The sequence below is a fragment of the Python bivittatus genome, unplaced genomic scaffold, assembly GCF_059951505.1.
Source record: "Python bivittatus isolate LINGU-HERP-01145 unplaced genomic scaffold, Pbiv_v1 ctg000320_np1212, whole genome shotgun sequence".
In the NCBI taxonomy this organism is placed as follows: Eukaryota; Metazoa; Chordata; class Lepidosauria; order Squamata; family Pythonidae; genus Python; species Python bivittatus.
Genome location: NW_028277052.1, coordinates 6,686,954 through 6,702,369, shown reverse-complemented (window position 1 = coordinate 6,702,369; position 15,416 = coordinate 6,686,954). Strand labels below are relative to the sequence as shown.

General features: G+C 41.5%; 1 protein-coding gene across 1 annotated transcript in view; it reads right to left on the bottom strand.

Moving 5' to 3' along the window:
• The window catches only part of OPCML (opioid binding protein/cell adhesion molecule like), a 282,923-nt gene that overhangs the window by 63,109 nt on the left and 204,398 nt on the right, over window positions 1–15,416 (bottom strand). The window contains exon 3 of the mRNA XM_088139161.1: window positions 9,526–9,651. Within this exon, the coding sequence (XP_087995287.1) occupies window positions 9,526–9,651 (126 nt within the window). The remainder of the gene's footprint in view (window positions 1–9,525; window positions 9,652–15,416) is intronic.

The following is a 15,416-nucleotide window of genomic DNA, read 5'->3' as shown; positions in this document are numbered from 1 at the left end:
GAAAATTCCAATCTTTCTGAGAACATTTTGAATTCAGGGAGCACTGCAGCAAGGAATAAATTGGAGACGGTGTAATGCAGCTGTGCAATCCAAAATATCTTTTGGCGAAGGCTGATGAATACGATCCTGAAGAAAAAGATTAAAACTTTCCCTTCATCAAGGCTGCAATCACGATATTGAATTTATTTATTTATTTATTTATTTAAAAGATTTATATGGCGGCCCCAGAATGCTGGGCGGCTCACAACAACAGGAAACCAGTGAGTATACAACAACCATAAAATAAAACAGTAAAACGATCAAACAAAAACAAAAAAAACCCTGCACCTTAATCATCCCCTTAGGATGCTCCCATTACCTTCATTCTATTATTTCTATTCTATCCTAACTTACCCCAGCACCTCGGTAAAAAGGCCTTCCGAAAGGCTAAGTGGGTGGGGGCCTGCCGAATCGCTGGGGGGAGCCATAACCCGTGCTATTGGATGACCTCACCCAGCAGTTTCATACAGATGTTAGAAAGGAGAGGGGAGACACCCAAGCTCTGAGTCACCGAACGCTGCAGGGGCCTAGGGCTCAGCCTCTCCTCACCCACCAACACCAACTGGAACTGGCCAAGGAGAAAGGAGGAGAAGCACCGCAAAACGGTGCCTCCTGCTCCCAACTCCTGGAACTGGTCCAGAAGGATGCCATGGTCAATGGTATCAAAAGCCACCGAGAGATCCAGGAGAGCCAGGACAGTTGCGTCACCCCATTCCAAGCCCTCCAAAGATCATCAACAAGCACGACCAATGCTGTCTCAGTGCTATACCCCGGCCTGAATCCAGGTGAAAAATAATCCGCTTCATCCTGGGCCCTCTGGAGCTGCGTGCCAGGCAGCCTCTCAACAACCTTCCCCAAAAAGGGAAGGTTGGAGAATGGACGAAAGTTGTCTTAAGAAGGGGGAGCACCACCCCTCCCTCAAAGAGGCATTAACCACCGCATGTCCTTAATGCGGGTGCCAGCACCTCAGTCCCCAGTCCTCCCAGACAGGCAAGGGACCCCAGTGAAATGGCTGCTTTACTATGGGGCTACTTCAGCGGCAGCTGCGAGACACAAGGTAGCTCCCCCACAGGTCTGCTGCCTTGCTCCTGCTGCCACAAACCGCCTGGCCGCCCGAACCCTCCACTCCACTTGGGATTCCAATGGCCAGGACCCCATAGCCACCACCACTCATCCTGTGGTGGTCCAGCCTGTCTTTATAGTGTCTATGGTGGCAGACCCAAGACGAAGGGCAGGGGCTAAGCTGCCTGTTGCGGCTCACTCTGCCGTGCTGCCATGTCCTCTGGAGCCCATTCTGCATCACCCATCAGCTGGAGCAAAGGCAGCTGATCCACAGCACTGCTGAGCTCCATCGCCTGAGCACTGCTTATCAAGGGGCCTCCGCAATGGAGGGGCCACCGCCCGACACAGTCCCACTCAGCTGCCACCCAGGGAGATGTTGATAGGGCTCCACTGGCCCCTTCCAGCCGCTTGTCCACTGCCATCATGCCAGGTGTCTTCGCTGCTGCTCTTCCTGTTCCTCCTGCTGGCCCAGGTAACTGGTACTAACATTGCTGGCTGCCCACCGAACCGATCAGGACCACCAAACAGCTCCACACACCATCCAATTAAGCTCAGTCAGTGCTTAGTTTGGGGAGAAGGGGAGGAATTCTATCTGTTCAATAATCCTTGATGTATGCAATCTCTTTTTATTCTGTCATGAAGCCACAGGGTACCTGTCACCCAAGCCGGAGTCTGGATATTTCTATTCCCAGCAGATTCTTGTTCTTTGATTGTAAATTAGTCACTATCTACTGCATAGCCTATGTCTTCATCTGCTTAAATGTAGACAATAATATTTTCCTACCTCTCTGGAGAGGTTGAAAACCTTGAATTTGCTAATGTTTGTCAAGATGACTCAGGTTTATTAAGATTCAGTAAAATATTCTTTCTGAGTGTTTTTCAATTTCTAGTCCCAGTAGGGAGCCAAAGCAGAAATGCATATATGTACGTGTGTGTATATATGTGTAACATTACAGGAGAGGATTGGGTGAGAGGAAGAACAAGAGACATAGTGAAGATAACTTTCTTCTGCTCTCTTTTGAGCGAGGCTGGAGAAACTGCAGCTTGCTGGATTACAACCTCCAACAGCCCTGGCCAGCAAGGTAATTGTGGGAGATCTCCACAACTTCTCACCTCTTATTAATAAATTCTCCTCAAATATTATTGAAATGTTATTAGTTGCATGTACATATCATTCTTTTGCCAAAGAGCTTAGATTATCATACACAGTTCTCCTTCACTGTATCCTCAAAGCCACTCTACAAGCACATTAGATAATGGCAGAAGATATTTTCTAGTGGTATGAAACTTAGGCACTGAGAAAGAACAAGCGAAGGATGACAGATCCTTTGAATTATGTATTTGGACATAATTACCAACATCATGGAATGCAAGAAATACCAATTAATCTGTTCTGGACCAATAAAGTTTGCCTGCTCCCTAGAGGAGATAGTCAATAAGCAGAAATTCACATACTTTGGGCATGTAAAGTGAGTAGATGATGGACCAAAAGAAATTATTATGTCTGGCAAGGCTGAGAGAAATAGAAGGAGAAGACAACAGATCAAGAGGATAGATGGGATGAGAGTTTACTCCAATGTCCTTGGAAGAGTTGCTATTATTAAAGACAGGTCAAGATGGCAACCATTTGTCCATACAGTCCATATAGTCACCAGAAATTGAACAAGATTTGGTGGTGTCTAACCAACCAGCCTGGCCCAAAGTCTTCCAGTGTGCTTCATGTGGGCAGTGAGTTTCTGAACATAGAGCAGCTTGTCACCAGCTCAACAATCTTACGTACTGTTCCCCAGGTTGGTGTCCTCCAGAAATGAGGACTTTAGTTCCCAGAATTCTCAGCAACAGCCAGTCTGCCTGGGGAAATTCAGAGAGTTGAAGTCAGAACATATAGATGGCACCCAAGTTTGTGGAAGGCTGCTCTAATCACTATACCTGTAAAACAATCTAGTTTTACATGTAGTATGCTTAACTCTTAAAGGTAAAATTCATCTAGTAAGCTTAGTTATTAAAGCTACAATTCAGATCATGGCATGCTATTTGGTTACGCACTTACTTAAGATCTGGGCTACAGGGTGTCAAAGGCCTGTAGAGTTTTATTAATGACATTTCATGAAATTAAGAAGAAGATATATGCAGGAGAAATTAAGATACAGATAGGGTTCCCATTAGGCAACTGAAATAGCAACTTTGGTCATCAGGGCGTCATAAAAGGGAAATATATTGTTAATATTATTGCATTTTTACTGGCAAGGATTAGGAAAATCCTGGTGAAATTTTCTGTACCATGTGCTGGACTCCACAATATGACTAAATCTGGGAAGAAAACTGTATTTTGTTTTCTTGTTAAAAAAAAAAAAAGAAGTATTCACACAATATCTCCTTCTTTATTTAATGTCATTTACTAGAGGCAAAGAGAAGCCTTGGAAAAAATTTCAGGCTTATATAAATATGTATTTAAGATCAAATAAATGCATGGGAGGGATTTCCAGTATCTGTTAGATGCCTTGTTTCAATAGCTGCCAAGAAAAAGAGGGGACTACTGATACATATGTTATTTCTGATGCTGTGTGTTTTGTCTTAAAGGGAGAATAAGAACAATTCTATTCAGCCCTTGTGACTCTACAAAATTCGAATCATTTCATAGAGAAATGATTGCCCATAACACAAAGGTGAATCGATTTAGTTGGCCTGCATTCCAGTGAAGATCAAGGGAAGGAAGGAAAAATGGGATGCATATTTAACATGTGCACACAGACATATATGTATTGCTTCACCTGGAGGAGCTCACCCCTAAAATCTAGAATGGAGAAGTGCTGATGCTTTAGCAAGACTCACAGCGGTGGGAAGGAGTTTCAGAGTTAGCCTGCAGTAGACATTTAGAAGTTTGATTAATTTTTTTTTTTAATGCTTGCCTATTTGCAAACCCCCCTTCATGGATCACTGCCTTGTCGTGGCGAAGGGGCTTGCGTTACTCAGTGAAGCCATGAGCTATACCATGCAGGGCCACCCAAGATGGACAGGTCATGACAGAGAGTTCTGACAAAATGTGGTCCACTGGAGAAGGAAATGGCAACTCACTCCAGTATCCTTGCCAAGAAAACCCCATGGACAATGTTAAAAGGCTAAAAGATATGATGCCGGAAGATGAGCCCCTCAGGTCGGAAGGTGTCCAATATGCTACTGGGGAAGAGCGGAGGGCATTTCCAAGTAGCTCCAGAAAGAGTGAAGCGGCTGGGCCAAAGCCGAAAGGACGTTCAGCTGTGGATGTATCTGGAAGCGAAAAGAAGGTCCGATGCTGTAAAGAACAATATTGTATAGGTACCTGGAATGTAAGATCTATGAACCAAGGCAAGCTGGATGTGGTCAAACATGAGATGACAAGATTGAACGTCGACATCTTGGGAATCAGCGAACTGAAATGGACGGGAATGGGTGAATTTAATTCGGGTGACCATTATATCTACTACTGTGGGCAAGAAACCCTTAGAAGAAATGGAGTTGCACTCATAGTGAATAAGAGAGTGGGAAAGGCAGTAATGGGGTACAACCTCAAAAACGACAGAATGATCTCAGTGCGTATCCAAGGCAAACCATTCAATATCACAGTCATCCAAGTCTATGCCCCAACCACTGATGTTGAAGAAGCTGAAGTTGACCGCTTCTATGAAGACCTACAACACCTTCTAGAACTAGCACCAAAAAAAGATGTCCTTTTCATCATAGGGGATTGGAATGCTAAAGTAGGAAGTCAAGGAGTAATCGGAATAACAGGCAAATTTGGCCTTGGAGTACAAAATGAAGCAGGGCAAAGGCTAATAGAGTTCTGTCAAGAGAACAAGCTAGTCATAGCAAACACTCTTTTCCAACAACACAAGAGACGACTCTACACATGGACATCACCAGATGGTCAATACCGAAACCAGATTGATTATATACTTTGCAGCCAAAGATGGAGAAGCTCTATACAGACAGCAAAAACAAGACCAGGAGCTGACTGTGGCTCAGATCATGAGCTTCTTACTGCAAAATTTAGGCTTAAATTGAAGAATGTAGGGAAAACCACTAGACCACTCAGGTATGACTTAGATCATATTCCTTGTGAGTACACAGTGAAGGTGATGAATAGATTTAGAGGATTAGATTTGGTAGACAGAGTGCCTGAAGAACTATGGACAGAGGTCCGTAACATTGTACAGGAGGCAGCAACTAAAACCATCCCAAAGAAAAAGAAATGCAAGAAAGCAAAATGGCTGTCTGATGAGGCTTTACAAATAGCTGTGGAAAGAAGGAATGCGAAAAGCAAGGGTGAAAGGGAAAGATATAAGCAACTGAATGCAGATTTCCAGAGAATAGCCAGGAGAGATAAGAAGGCCTTCTTAAATGAACAATGCAAAGAAATTGAGGAAAACAATAGAATGGGGAAGACTAGAGATCTCTTCAAGAAAATTGGAGATATGAAAGGAACGTTTAGTGCAAAGATGGGCATGATAAAGGACAAAAAAGGCAGGGACCTAACAGAAGCAGAAGAGATTAAGAAGAGGTGGCAAGAATACACAGAAGAACTATACAAGAAAGATCTTAATGTCCCTGATGTCCACGCTGGTGTGAACACTGACCTTGAGCCAGACATCCTAGAGAGTGAAGTCAAGTGGGCCTTAGGAAGCATTGCTAACAACAAAGCTAGTGGAGATGACAGTATTCCAGCTGAGTTATTTAAAATACTAAAAGATGATGGTGTTAAAGTGCTGCACTCAATATGCCAGCAAGTTTGGAAAACGCAACAGTGGCCACGGGATTGGAAAAGGTCAGTTTACGTTCCAATTCCAAAGAAGGGCAACGCCAAAGAATGCTCAAACTATCGCACAATTGCACTCATTTCACATGCTAGCAAGGTTATGCTCAAAATCCTACAAGCTAGGCTTCAGCAATATATGAACCGAGAACTAACGGATGTACAAGCTGGGTTTCGAAGAGGCAGAGGAACTAGAGATCAAATCGCCAACATTCGCTGGATCATGGAGAAAGCACGAGAGTTCCAGAAAAATATCTACTTCTGCTTCATTGACTATGCAAAAGCCTTTGATTGTGTGGATCACAACAAACTGTGGCAAATTCTTAAAGAGATGGGAATACCAGACCACCTTACCTGTCTCCTGAGAAATCTGTATGCGGGCCAAGAAGCAACAGTTAGAACCGGTCATGGAACAACCGATTGGTTCAAAATAGGGAAAGGTGTACGACAAGGCTGTATACTGTCACCCTGCTTATTTAACCTATATGCAGAGTACATCATGAGAAATGCCAGGCTGGAAGAATCACAAGCCGGAATTAAGATTGCAGGGAGAATCATCAACAACCTCAGATATGCGGACGATACCACCCTAATGGCAGAAAGTGAAGAAGAACTAAAGAGCCTCTTGATGAGGGTGAAAGAGGAGAGTGCAAAAGCTGGCTTGAAACTCAACATTAAAAAAACTAAGATCGTGGCATCTGGACCCATCAATTCCTGGCAAATAGAAGGGGTAGAAATGGAAGCAGTAACAGACTTCATTTATTTGGGCTCCAAGATCACCGCAGACGGAGACTGCAGCCATGAAATTAAAAGACGCTTGCTCCTTGGGAGGAAAGCTATGGCAAGCCTAGATAGCATATTAAAAAGCAGAGACGTCACCTTGCCGACAAAGATCCGCATAGTCAAAGCTATGGTTTTTCCAGTAGTAATGTATGGCTGTGAGAGCTGGACCATAAAAAAGGCCGAGCGCCGAAGAATTGATGCCTTTGAACTGTGGTGCTGGAGAAGACTCTTAAGAGTTCCCTGGACTGCTAGGAGGTCAAACCAGTCAATCTTAAAGGAAATCAACCCTGATTGCTCATTGGAAGGATCGATAATGAAGCTCAAGCTCAGATATTTTGGCCACCTAATGCGAAGAGAGATCTCTTTGGAGAAGACCCTGATGCTGGGAAAGATTGAAGGCAAAAGGAGAAGAGGACGGCAGAGGATGAGATGGTTAGATAGCATCACTGAAGCAATGAGCATGAAACTGAGCAAACTCAGGGAGGCAGTGAAGGACCGGAAGGCCTGGCGCAATATGGTTCATGGGGTCACGGAGAGTCGGACACGACTTAACGACTAAACAACAAAATTTGCAAACCAAAACACTACATTTGGTTTAACAGCCCAGATAGGAATGGGGTACACGTGGGGGGCGGGGAGAGATGCAAAACACACCCCAAAAAGCAAGGCAGTGTTTCTTATGGGAGAGAACGGTGTCTGCCAAGGCCCCAATTCATACAAGGCAGAGATTTTCCAACCTTTCGCCTCTCTCCACCGAGTCTCTTGAGAGAGAAGGAGGTAAAGACAGAGACACGACGCGCTGTTGCTGTTATAAAAGCAAACTCATCACTTTGAGCAACTTTTCAAAGACGTTCCATTTATTTCCCTGGCTATTGAAGAAAGGAGGACCTCCTGGTGAAATGAGAAGCTCCTTTTCAAGCTATTGCTTTTGCTTAGTTAAGCTTTTTTTTTTTTTTTTTAATGCAAAGACGCTGAACCGCTTCTGTATAGATATGACTTAGAATAACGCTATTCAAGCTGGCTGAGAAAGTGCTGCTGTTGAAAGAGTAACTTTCAGCACATGGGAATGGGTACATTTTGAATCTCTTTGGGGAAATGGTTGGATTTGTAGTTGGTCTCAGGAAAATATACCTTATACAATTCAGTCATTAGAAAACAGGAGATGTAGGCTAGAAGTTTCCTATTTTAATTCTGTTCTTGTTGGAGACAGACAATAAAATTTTTATCTGACTTCCAGACGGGTATATTCTCTAAACCTTTCTTGATCCTTGGGAACCTGGAGGTGCCAAATTGAGTAACTATGTTTTATTAAATTACTCTTTCCTTCCTTTCCCTTCCTTTCTGAATTTCTTGAAATAATTCCATTATCAATACATGTTCACCTGTTAGTTTTCAGGTTTTTTCCATTCATCTGCAACTGCCCCATTCATTCTGCATGGTCAACATGCATGCCTAAAATCATCAAGAAACTGTGTTTCATTGCATTGAGATACACTGGTTAATATCACCAAAAGAGATGATAAATGCAGACCTTGGAAAATTCTAAAATGGAATACAAAATTCCTAAAGCCATTGAAAACATGGCCAAATGATTCAGAATGCCAGGCCAAGGGAGAGTTCTGAAGATATCCTGAAGCATAGCATAGAAATCTGAGAAGAAATTAGATTCTGCCAGGATCTCCCAGTGATCCATCTGTTTTTTCAAAAATATTCTTACTCCTCTAACCCTGTCTTAAGCCCTTACTCCAGTCTTGGATGCAGAGAACTCTACATGAAAATGCTGTGTGACTGTAGAACAATGCAGTTAAGGCCCACTGCCTTTTGTCACCAAAAGCTGCCTTTATGAAACTGAAATCATAACACTAATTATTAAACCACAAACTAGTCATAAGCAATGACTTGACATATTGGTTGCATTCTTCTGTGTGCAGAAATTTTGTCAGTATAGAAAAACCAACTTTGTGAAATTTTGTTGGTAGAGAAGACTAACATACCTCAAAATGCAAGACACAGCCTTTCAATTTTTCATCATATGATGTTTCCCTTGCAAACCCATCAAGTTACAGACACATTCACTTTTGAGATGCTAACATCACTAACAGAAACTGTCCAAGTCTTTTTACAGATGCTATTTAATATTCCAATAATACGGTGTGCCATCTTTCTTCCTCCCAACTTTTATCTCTCACATGCTGGGCATTTCCAACCTGCTACTGTTTTTACTCCTCATCCTTCCTGCAACTCTTTTAACTAATCCACAGCCATCCTTTCCACCATCAACTTTGACATGCTGTGAAAATCATGTGAGCTGATCAGCACCCTTTCCAGCCATTGCAGAATGAAGGAATCAGCATTTACCTATCAATGTGACCTTAATCCATGGTGTTACTTCATGTGCTGCTCATTTGTTCAGTGATTACTAAGCAACCAAAACAGGTGTTGCAAGGGAGAGTTCTGAGCTAAACCCTATTCAATTTGAAAGACAAATTAAAGGATAGAATGGCCTCTCACTGGTTCTCTCACCAATGGAAATTGCCCATCTTGAAGTTCCAATATCTATTCTACAAACCTATCTTTACAAAAATTCTGTGAGTCAATTGCTTCACCAAAGCTTGTGTGATCACAGGGGTCAGATTTGATCCAGGAACAGCCCAAATGCAATATATGGAGGGTTCTCTGCCTGCAATCTTGAAAGGTCTCCACTGACATCTTTCCAAATATTCATCCAAAAGGTTTCAACACATTTTCCCCTTCTCTCTTCACATACCTCTCTTCTCTTCCACATAGTGTATTTTATCTTGGCTGCATGGAACTGAGATCATGGTTCTTCCTGTTTGGAGGCAACATCTTACCTTTGCTGGAGAGATGCTTCCATGTTACTGTTGGTTCTGGTCTCCCAAAGGCTAAGCACAGGAGAGTGACGCTGCTGCCTTCATTGATGGTGATGTCTGATGATATGTTTATAATCTGGGGAGGAACTGCAATAAAAAACGGGGAAGGATGTCAGCACATTAAACTTTTCTGCTGATGCTACTGATGACAGATTCATTTTTCTCGACCTATTCAATATGAAGAACACATGATTTCTTACCAAAACCAATAATCTGGGTTGTAACATGAACCTGCAGCAGAACAAATCAGTTTAATTACTCAGAAGGTGTTTTATTTCAGAAACAAGCATTATGTTGCTTAGCCATCCACTGAATTTTAGTCTCTGCCACCTATTTTTCCATGAACAATGTATTGGCTCAGCTAGCAGTTCCATATCAGAAGCTCTCTGAGATTTGAAAAAGGTGATTCAAGAAGATATCCCTTAAGGGAATAGGAGCTCATGTTTTTTGTTTTCAGAAGTAATGGGCGACATGCACTTTTTAGGTATCTGTAAACTCTAGATCTTACTCCAGAGAGAAGTCTCCCAGACCAAGGGTTGGGTGGGATGGGGGCAGAGCTGAGACACATTTAACTCAAATAAGCTATTTATGCATTTTGTATTTAGATTTCTAATTGACAAACTCTCTCCCCCCCCCGCCCCACCATCACCTGAGGACCCATGCTAAAAATGAAATCTACTTCTATCCAAGGTGGATATACTCAGTTACAGTGGTGCACTGAACCACTGTACATTGGAACAACTGAAAGACTAGGTTGCAGACAGATCCTCCTGGAGAAAATCCATCTATTTGGTTGCTAAACTTGACACTGACTTGATGGCTCATAATCAGTCTATCTGCATAACTCCACCATTTCAAATAGATTATTTCTCTCTGCATTGTTTATTGGACATTGTAAGAGTATGGTTGAGTAACCTATAGTCACATGATTGTATGAGGCTCCAACCCAGGGTTGTCCTTGAGTTATGGTTAAAAAAAGTCAAGATGATGGCCACAGCAGTGTGATCAGAGGCCTGCCCAGCTTCCGTATGTGTATGTGTGCCTATGTGTCATGTGTGCAATACATATAAAAATCAGGTGGTGCTTCAGTTGAACCAAGACTACATTTTACTGGCAAATTGAAGAAAATCATTAGTAAACTTTCCCATCATTTTCCACTGGAAAACACAATCAAACTTTTGGGTAAGTCTTCAAAAAGATGCAACCTTTTTTAAAAAAACAAAAGAAAACAAAATCTCTATAAGTGGGAGAAGGGGAGAGAGAGAAAAAAAGGTCCACAAGGGCAAAATTTTTATCCTATCCACATGGAAGCTGGTTCTCCTACCATCCCCTGGCAGGACATTCAGTAATCCAATTCTGGAAAAGAAATACTGTGTATATAACTGTCAGTGAAAGTGTCAAGTACAAGTTGGGTTCTATTTCTTTTCTCTCTGTATTTCTCTTTCTCCAGCTCTCCATTCTAATGATATACCTTGCCTTTCATGGAAAGGAATTCAAAACATTTCAAAATATCTTTAAAAGACTCTTTAGTTTTCAGTATGTTACTCTGCTCCAGGCAATATCACACACCACAGATCTAAAGGATAGCTGACACCTGATGAAAAGTAGAAAAACAATCTATGGGGAGAAATGATTCAGCCTTTTTGAATCTATATTTTCTTTATATCACTATTCACTGTTTATATATATATATATATATATATATATATATATATATATATAAAGGACACTGGTCTGAAAACATGTTCTTCAAGAATTCCTCTGTGTCTTTGTTGTTTATTCTTCACCTGAATCATAATCTCGTTTGTGCCTTCACAATTGGTTGCTATGGTAGTTATTATGGCCTTGATATCTCATTTTGTATCACAACAGCCATAAAAAGGAAGACGAAATCTGGTTCAAGGAGAGGATGGGTTCCCTCTGGGCTCAAACTAAGGTCCATTCATGGAGCTGCAACTCTGTACGTGGGTTACAAGAGCAATCATGAAAAATACCACCCACTCACCCCCAACCCTACAGGGAATAAGAAGACCAAACCAGTTCTGAAGTGGTTTATTAACAAAGTAAACTGCTGTTAGAAAGAAACATTATGAAGTATGCAGGAGGCCCTGTTTTTAAGGGACACAACTTATCACAGTCCCAGAGAAAGATGTCCTCTACGTTTCACCCAGCCATCAAAGATACTGCTCATGTTTTGTTTGATTGTCAACTGTGTGCCCTTTTTAGGCTTAGATATTTAAAATCCCTACCGGAAAGGACAGCCCACTGGGACCTGAATTGCAGATTGTCCTATTTCCTCCTGCGCTCTAACATATATATTGTTAGCAGAACTTCTAAGTTCATAGACAAGGCAGTTCATCTAAGAATCCATTATATTGAACAGATCAGGGTACTGTGTAAAGGCGATGTATTTATCTGAACGTTGATTCTTTGTATTTGGCACATAGGGTTTTTTATTGTATTTTCGTTTACCTATTTTATCCTGGAAATAGACCTTGTATTTTACCTTTATTTTCTTTGATATGTTCATAAAACTAATCCATCAATTGTCTATCTCTCTGTCTGTCCGTCCAGCCATCCCTCTCTCTCTTCATTTCAGAGAACTGTACCTTTTCATGAACACCTGTATTTAGCCAGTCAAGGAAGGAGGTCATCTGGGGAGAAAATACTATAGACGTGAACACTGCTACAATTAAGAAGCAATTTGGAGGACCTGGGTTTTATACCTCATACACATATTGTGTATTATTTCATGTACTCCCAAACCTGGTAAGCCAGTGTTTGGAGGGACCCTGTTCATTTCAGAGAAGTAGGCACAGCAGGCTTGTTCCTGAAATTTCTGCCCTACTAATACCATTGTTTGTGAAGTTCTCATATGGTTTCTAACTCTTGACAGTTTCCATGGTTAGCAGAGTGATCTTGTGAGCCTACAACGCCAGATAATTGATGCTTAAAGGAAGTGTCTCTTCCAATGTTTCATTTTCCATGAAATTTAAAAGTGAATGTTGGTAGCGAGTGCAGTCCCTTACATTCTACTAAAGGAGCATCCTTCGCTTAGATTTCATCCTATGAAATAGTAAGTGCCCCGAATGCTGCCCTTCTGAAGACAGGCACTGCATGACAAGAAATGCTTCCTGTATTTGCCAGAGGTCTGGCAACAATTCAGCTTTTTCGCTCACATTTGGCGATAACTATACACAGATCACATTGTATTGTTGATTTAGAGAACCCAACGTTGACCACTCTCAAACTCTCTAAGTGGTGGCACTGGTTGGGTCAAATGGTCCTTTTATAACTGGTAAGAATCCATATATGATTCTTTAATATGAGCAAAGCACTCAGAAAACTGCAAAGCTGGCCATGTGTTTGTTGTAGCACACTGAGCTGTACCTGTGTTTTGGGATCCCAGTTCCAGCAGTCTGCTTCCTGAATGCCCCACTTAGTTAACACTTTATATCATGTCAGATCAAATCCCATTCTATTTATGATTGCTTTCCTTCCCTATGCTGTATTTTGTGAAGAGAGATGATAGGGAAGGAGAACAAATTATTATGAATTGCAAGGATATAAATACACACCATGATTCCAGTGACATCACAAACCACTCAAGCTGTGCTCCGGTGGTTTATAATGATTGTTTCCAGAGCATCTCTCAGCATGCGTATTTATAGCCTTTTTCACTGCTTTCCCTAGCCATGAAGTAAAATGATTTTGCTCTGAGGTGCTTATACAATTCTCGATAGAATTTCTTCCTCAGATACTTACATTCCAAATTATAGTATATCATTTGTACTCCATTTCCAATGTATGGACTGTATTAAAACCAATGTGTGCACACAGAGTTTCTTTCTGCCTTTCTTCCTTGTTAGCCATATGCATAAGGGCACATATATATCGACTAAACCTCAATGCTGATAACATAACTTTATCCACATTCCTTTCTGCAAGATGTTTTAATCAATGCTTGTGAATGTTGGTAACTTGCAAGGAGGAATAAGAAACCATAACACAACAAGGGGCAATTGGGATAATCAGTTGAGATATATAACAAGTCAGGAGACAGCCAACTGGTCCTACTAAAATGCCCATTTGGGCAAAACTATTAAGCATCACTCTTTAGTCTGAGGTTGTCCACACCAGGAGAAAGAATAATAGATTTATCATTAGATTCCAGTTGAATGTTCGGGGGGGTGGGGAGAGATGCCTTTCTAATAGTAAGAATAATGGAAGATATTGCAAGGGAGCTGGTGAACTATCCCTTTATGGGTTGTGTTCAAGCAAAAGATGAACAGCCATCTATCTAAGATACCTTGGCTCAGATGTTTGTCCTAAGCCAGGAGCTGCATTTGATGATCTCCTTCCCACTCTGATTCTGCGACTTATTCCTTTTGCCTCTTCCACCCTGGCTGATGAATATCAGCCAGGGTCAGAAGAAGCTGCTTCTTTTAACAGACTTTTACCCATCCTCTCTCAAGATAAGTTTCCATCTTCCATTGGTACCACTTATCCAATTTCTGTACACAGTTCAGATAGATTTAGGATGAAAATATTCATCTCTGCCTCCTTCGTGACATCGCTGTGTCACTGGATATGTCCCTGCAGCCCTGAAAGATTTAATCAAGATAAAATAAAGTGTGGCCTCCAGTCAACAAAATTTGCTGGCACCTTAGGGAGTAAAAGAATCAATGAAAACAGATATGGATAGTTGCTTGGCAACCACTCTGTAGTTCCTCTCTCTTCTCCCCCCCCCCCCACTCCTTCCACCTGCTCCTGCTCTTTCCTAGAATAGGGTTCCTGCTGATCACAAGATATTGGTGGGAGAGGAGGAGGTAGCAAACCACGGAGCATCTCTAAATCAGCTGGCTGCTCAGGAGGAATTTCACTTACTATGCTAGTTGGACTTCATCATTTTTTCCCTGAGCTTTTAGTACCAAATGCATGAATGAAATAATAGAAAGGAAGGGAGGATTTTGCTATGTAGTTGCATCTTTCAAGAGCCAAGTTTTAACTGCAAACTTGCAGGAACAAGCTTTTGCATTGGTTGGTGAGAAAAACAGGTGAATAAACCTCAATAAGGAGGATGTAAAAAACAAAACAAAAAAAACACCAGAATCAGAAATTCCTGGTATTGACAGTGTCCCCCTGGTAGGGTACAGGCCTCAGCGTGTGTCCATGTATGCCATTTGTAGGCAACCCTTGTGGTCCATTTAAGAGACTGTGGCTTTTGGACCCTGACAGCATATCCTAGGACACATTTGTTTTCATAATTTTGTTATGAAACCCATTAACCACAAATAAAAGTTGGTTTTAAATAAATGAAAGACACAATAGCTAGGCTCACAGCTATTCAGCTATTGAGCCATGCTTAACTCTAAACATGGATTAACAAATCACAATGATTGTGTTCACCTAAATGGAATGACCAAACAAGCCATATCATCACTTACAATGATTGTCTGTTTCACTTAGCATATAAAGACAATGGCTGAGTTTCCCACAACACATTGACCCATAAGCTACCTTACCCCATTTTAGCCTAGTGTATTGTGTAAACCCATATGGTGTAGAGCAAATGAATTCTTTCTAGCCACAAGCCACAGCCAATGTGATAACTCATGGTATGCTGTGGAAATATGGATCCCATCTAAGTGCCTTTATATAGGGTCTTTATTTATTTGTCTGCTTTATTTATTTATTTATTTATTTATTTATTTATTTATTTATTTAAATTTAAGTAGTTCATAAGGCCATTCATCTCACGGCAATGACCCTGAGTAGAATACAAGAATTTAAAACCAAGCAGCGCTAACATTGAACAACCAATAATGCACAAGCCCAAAGTCCAGGGTCAA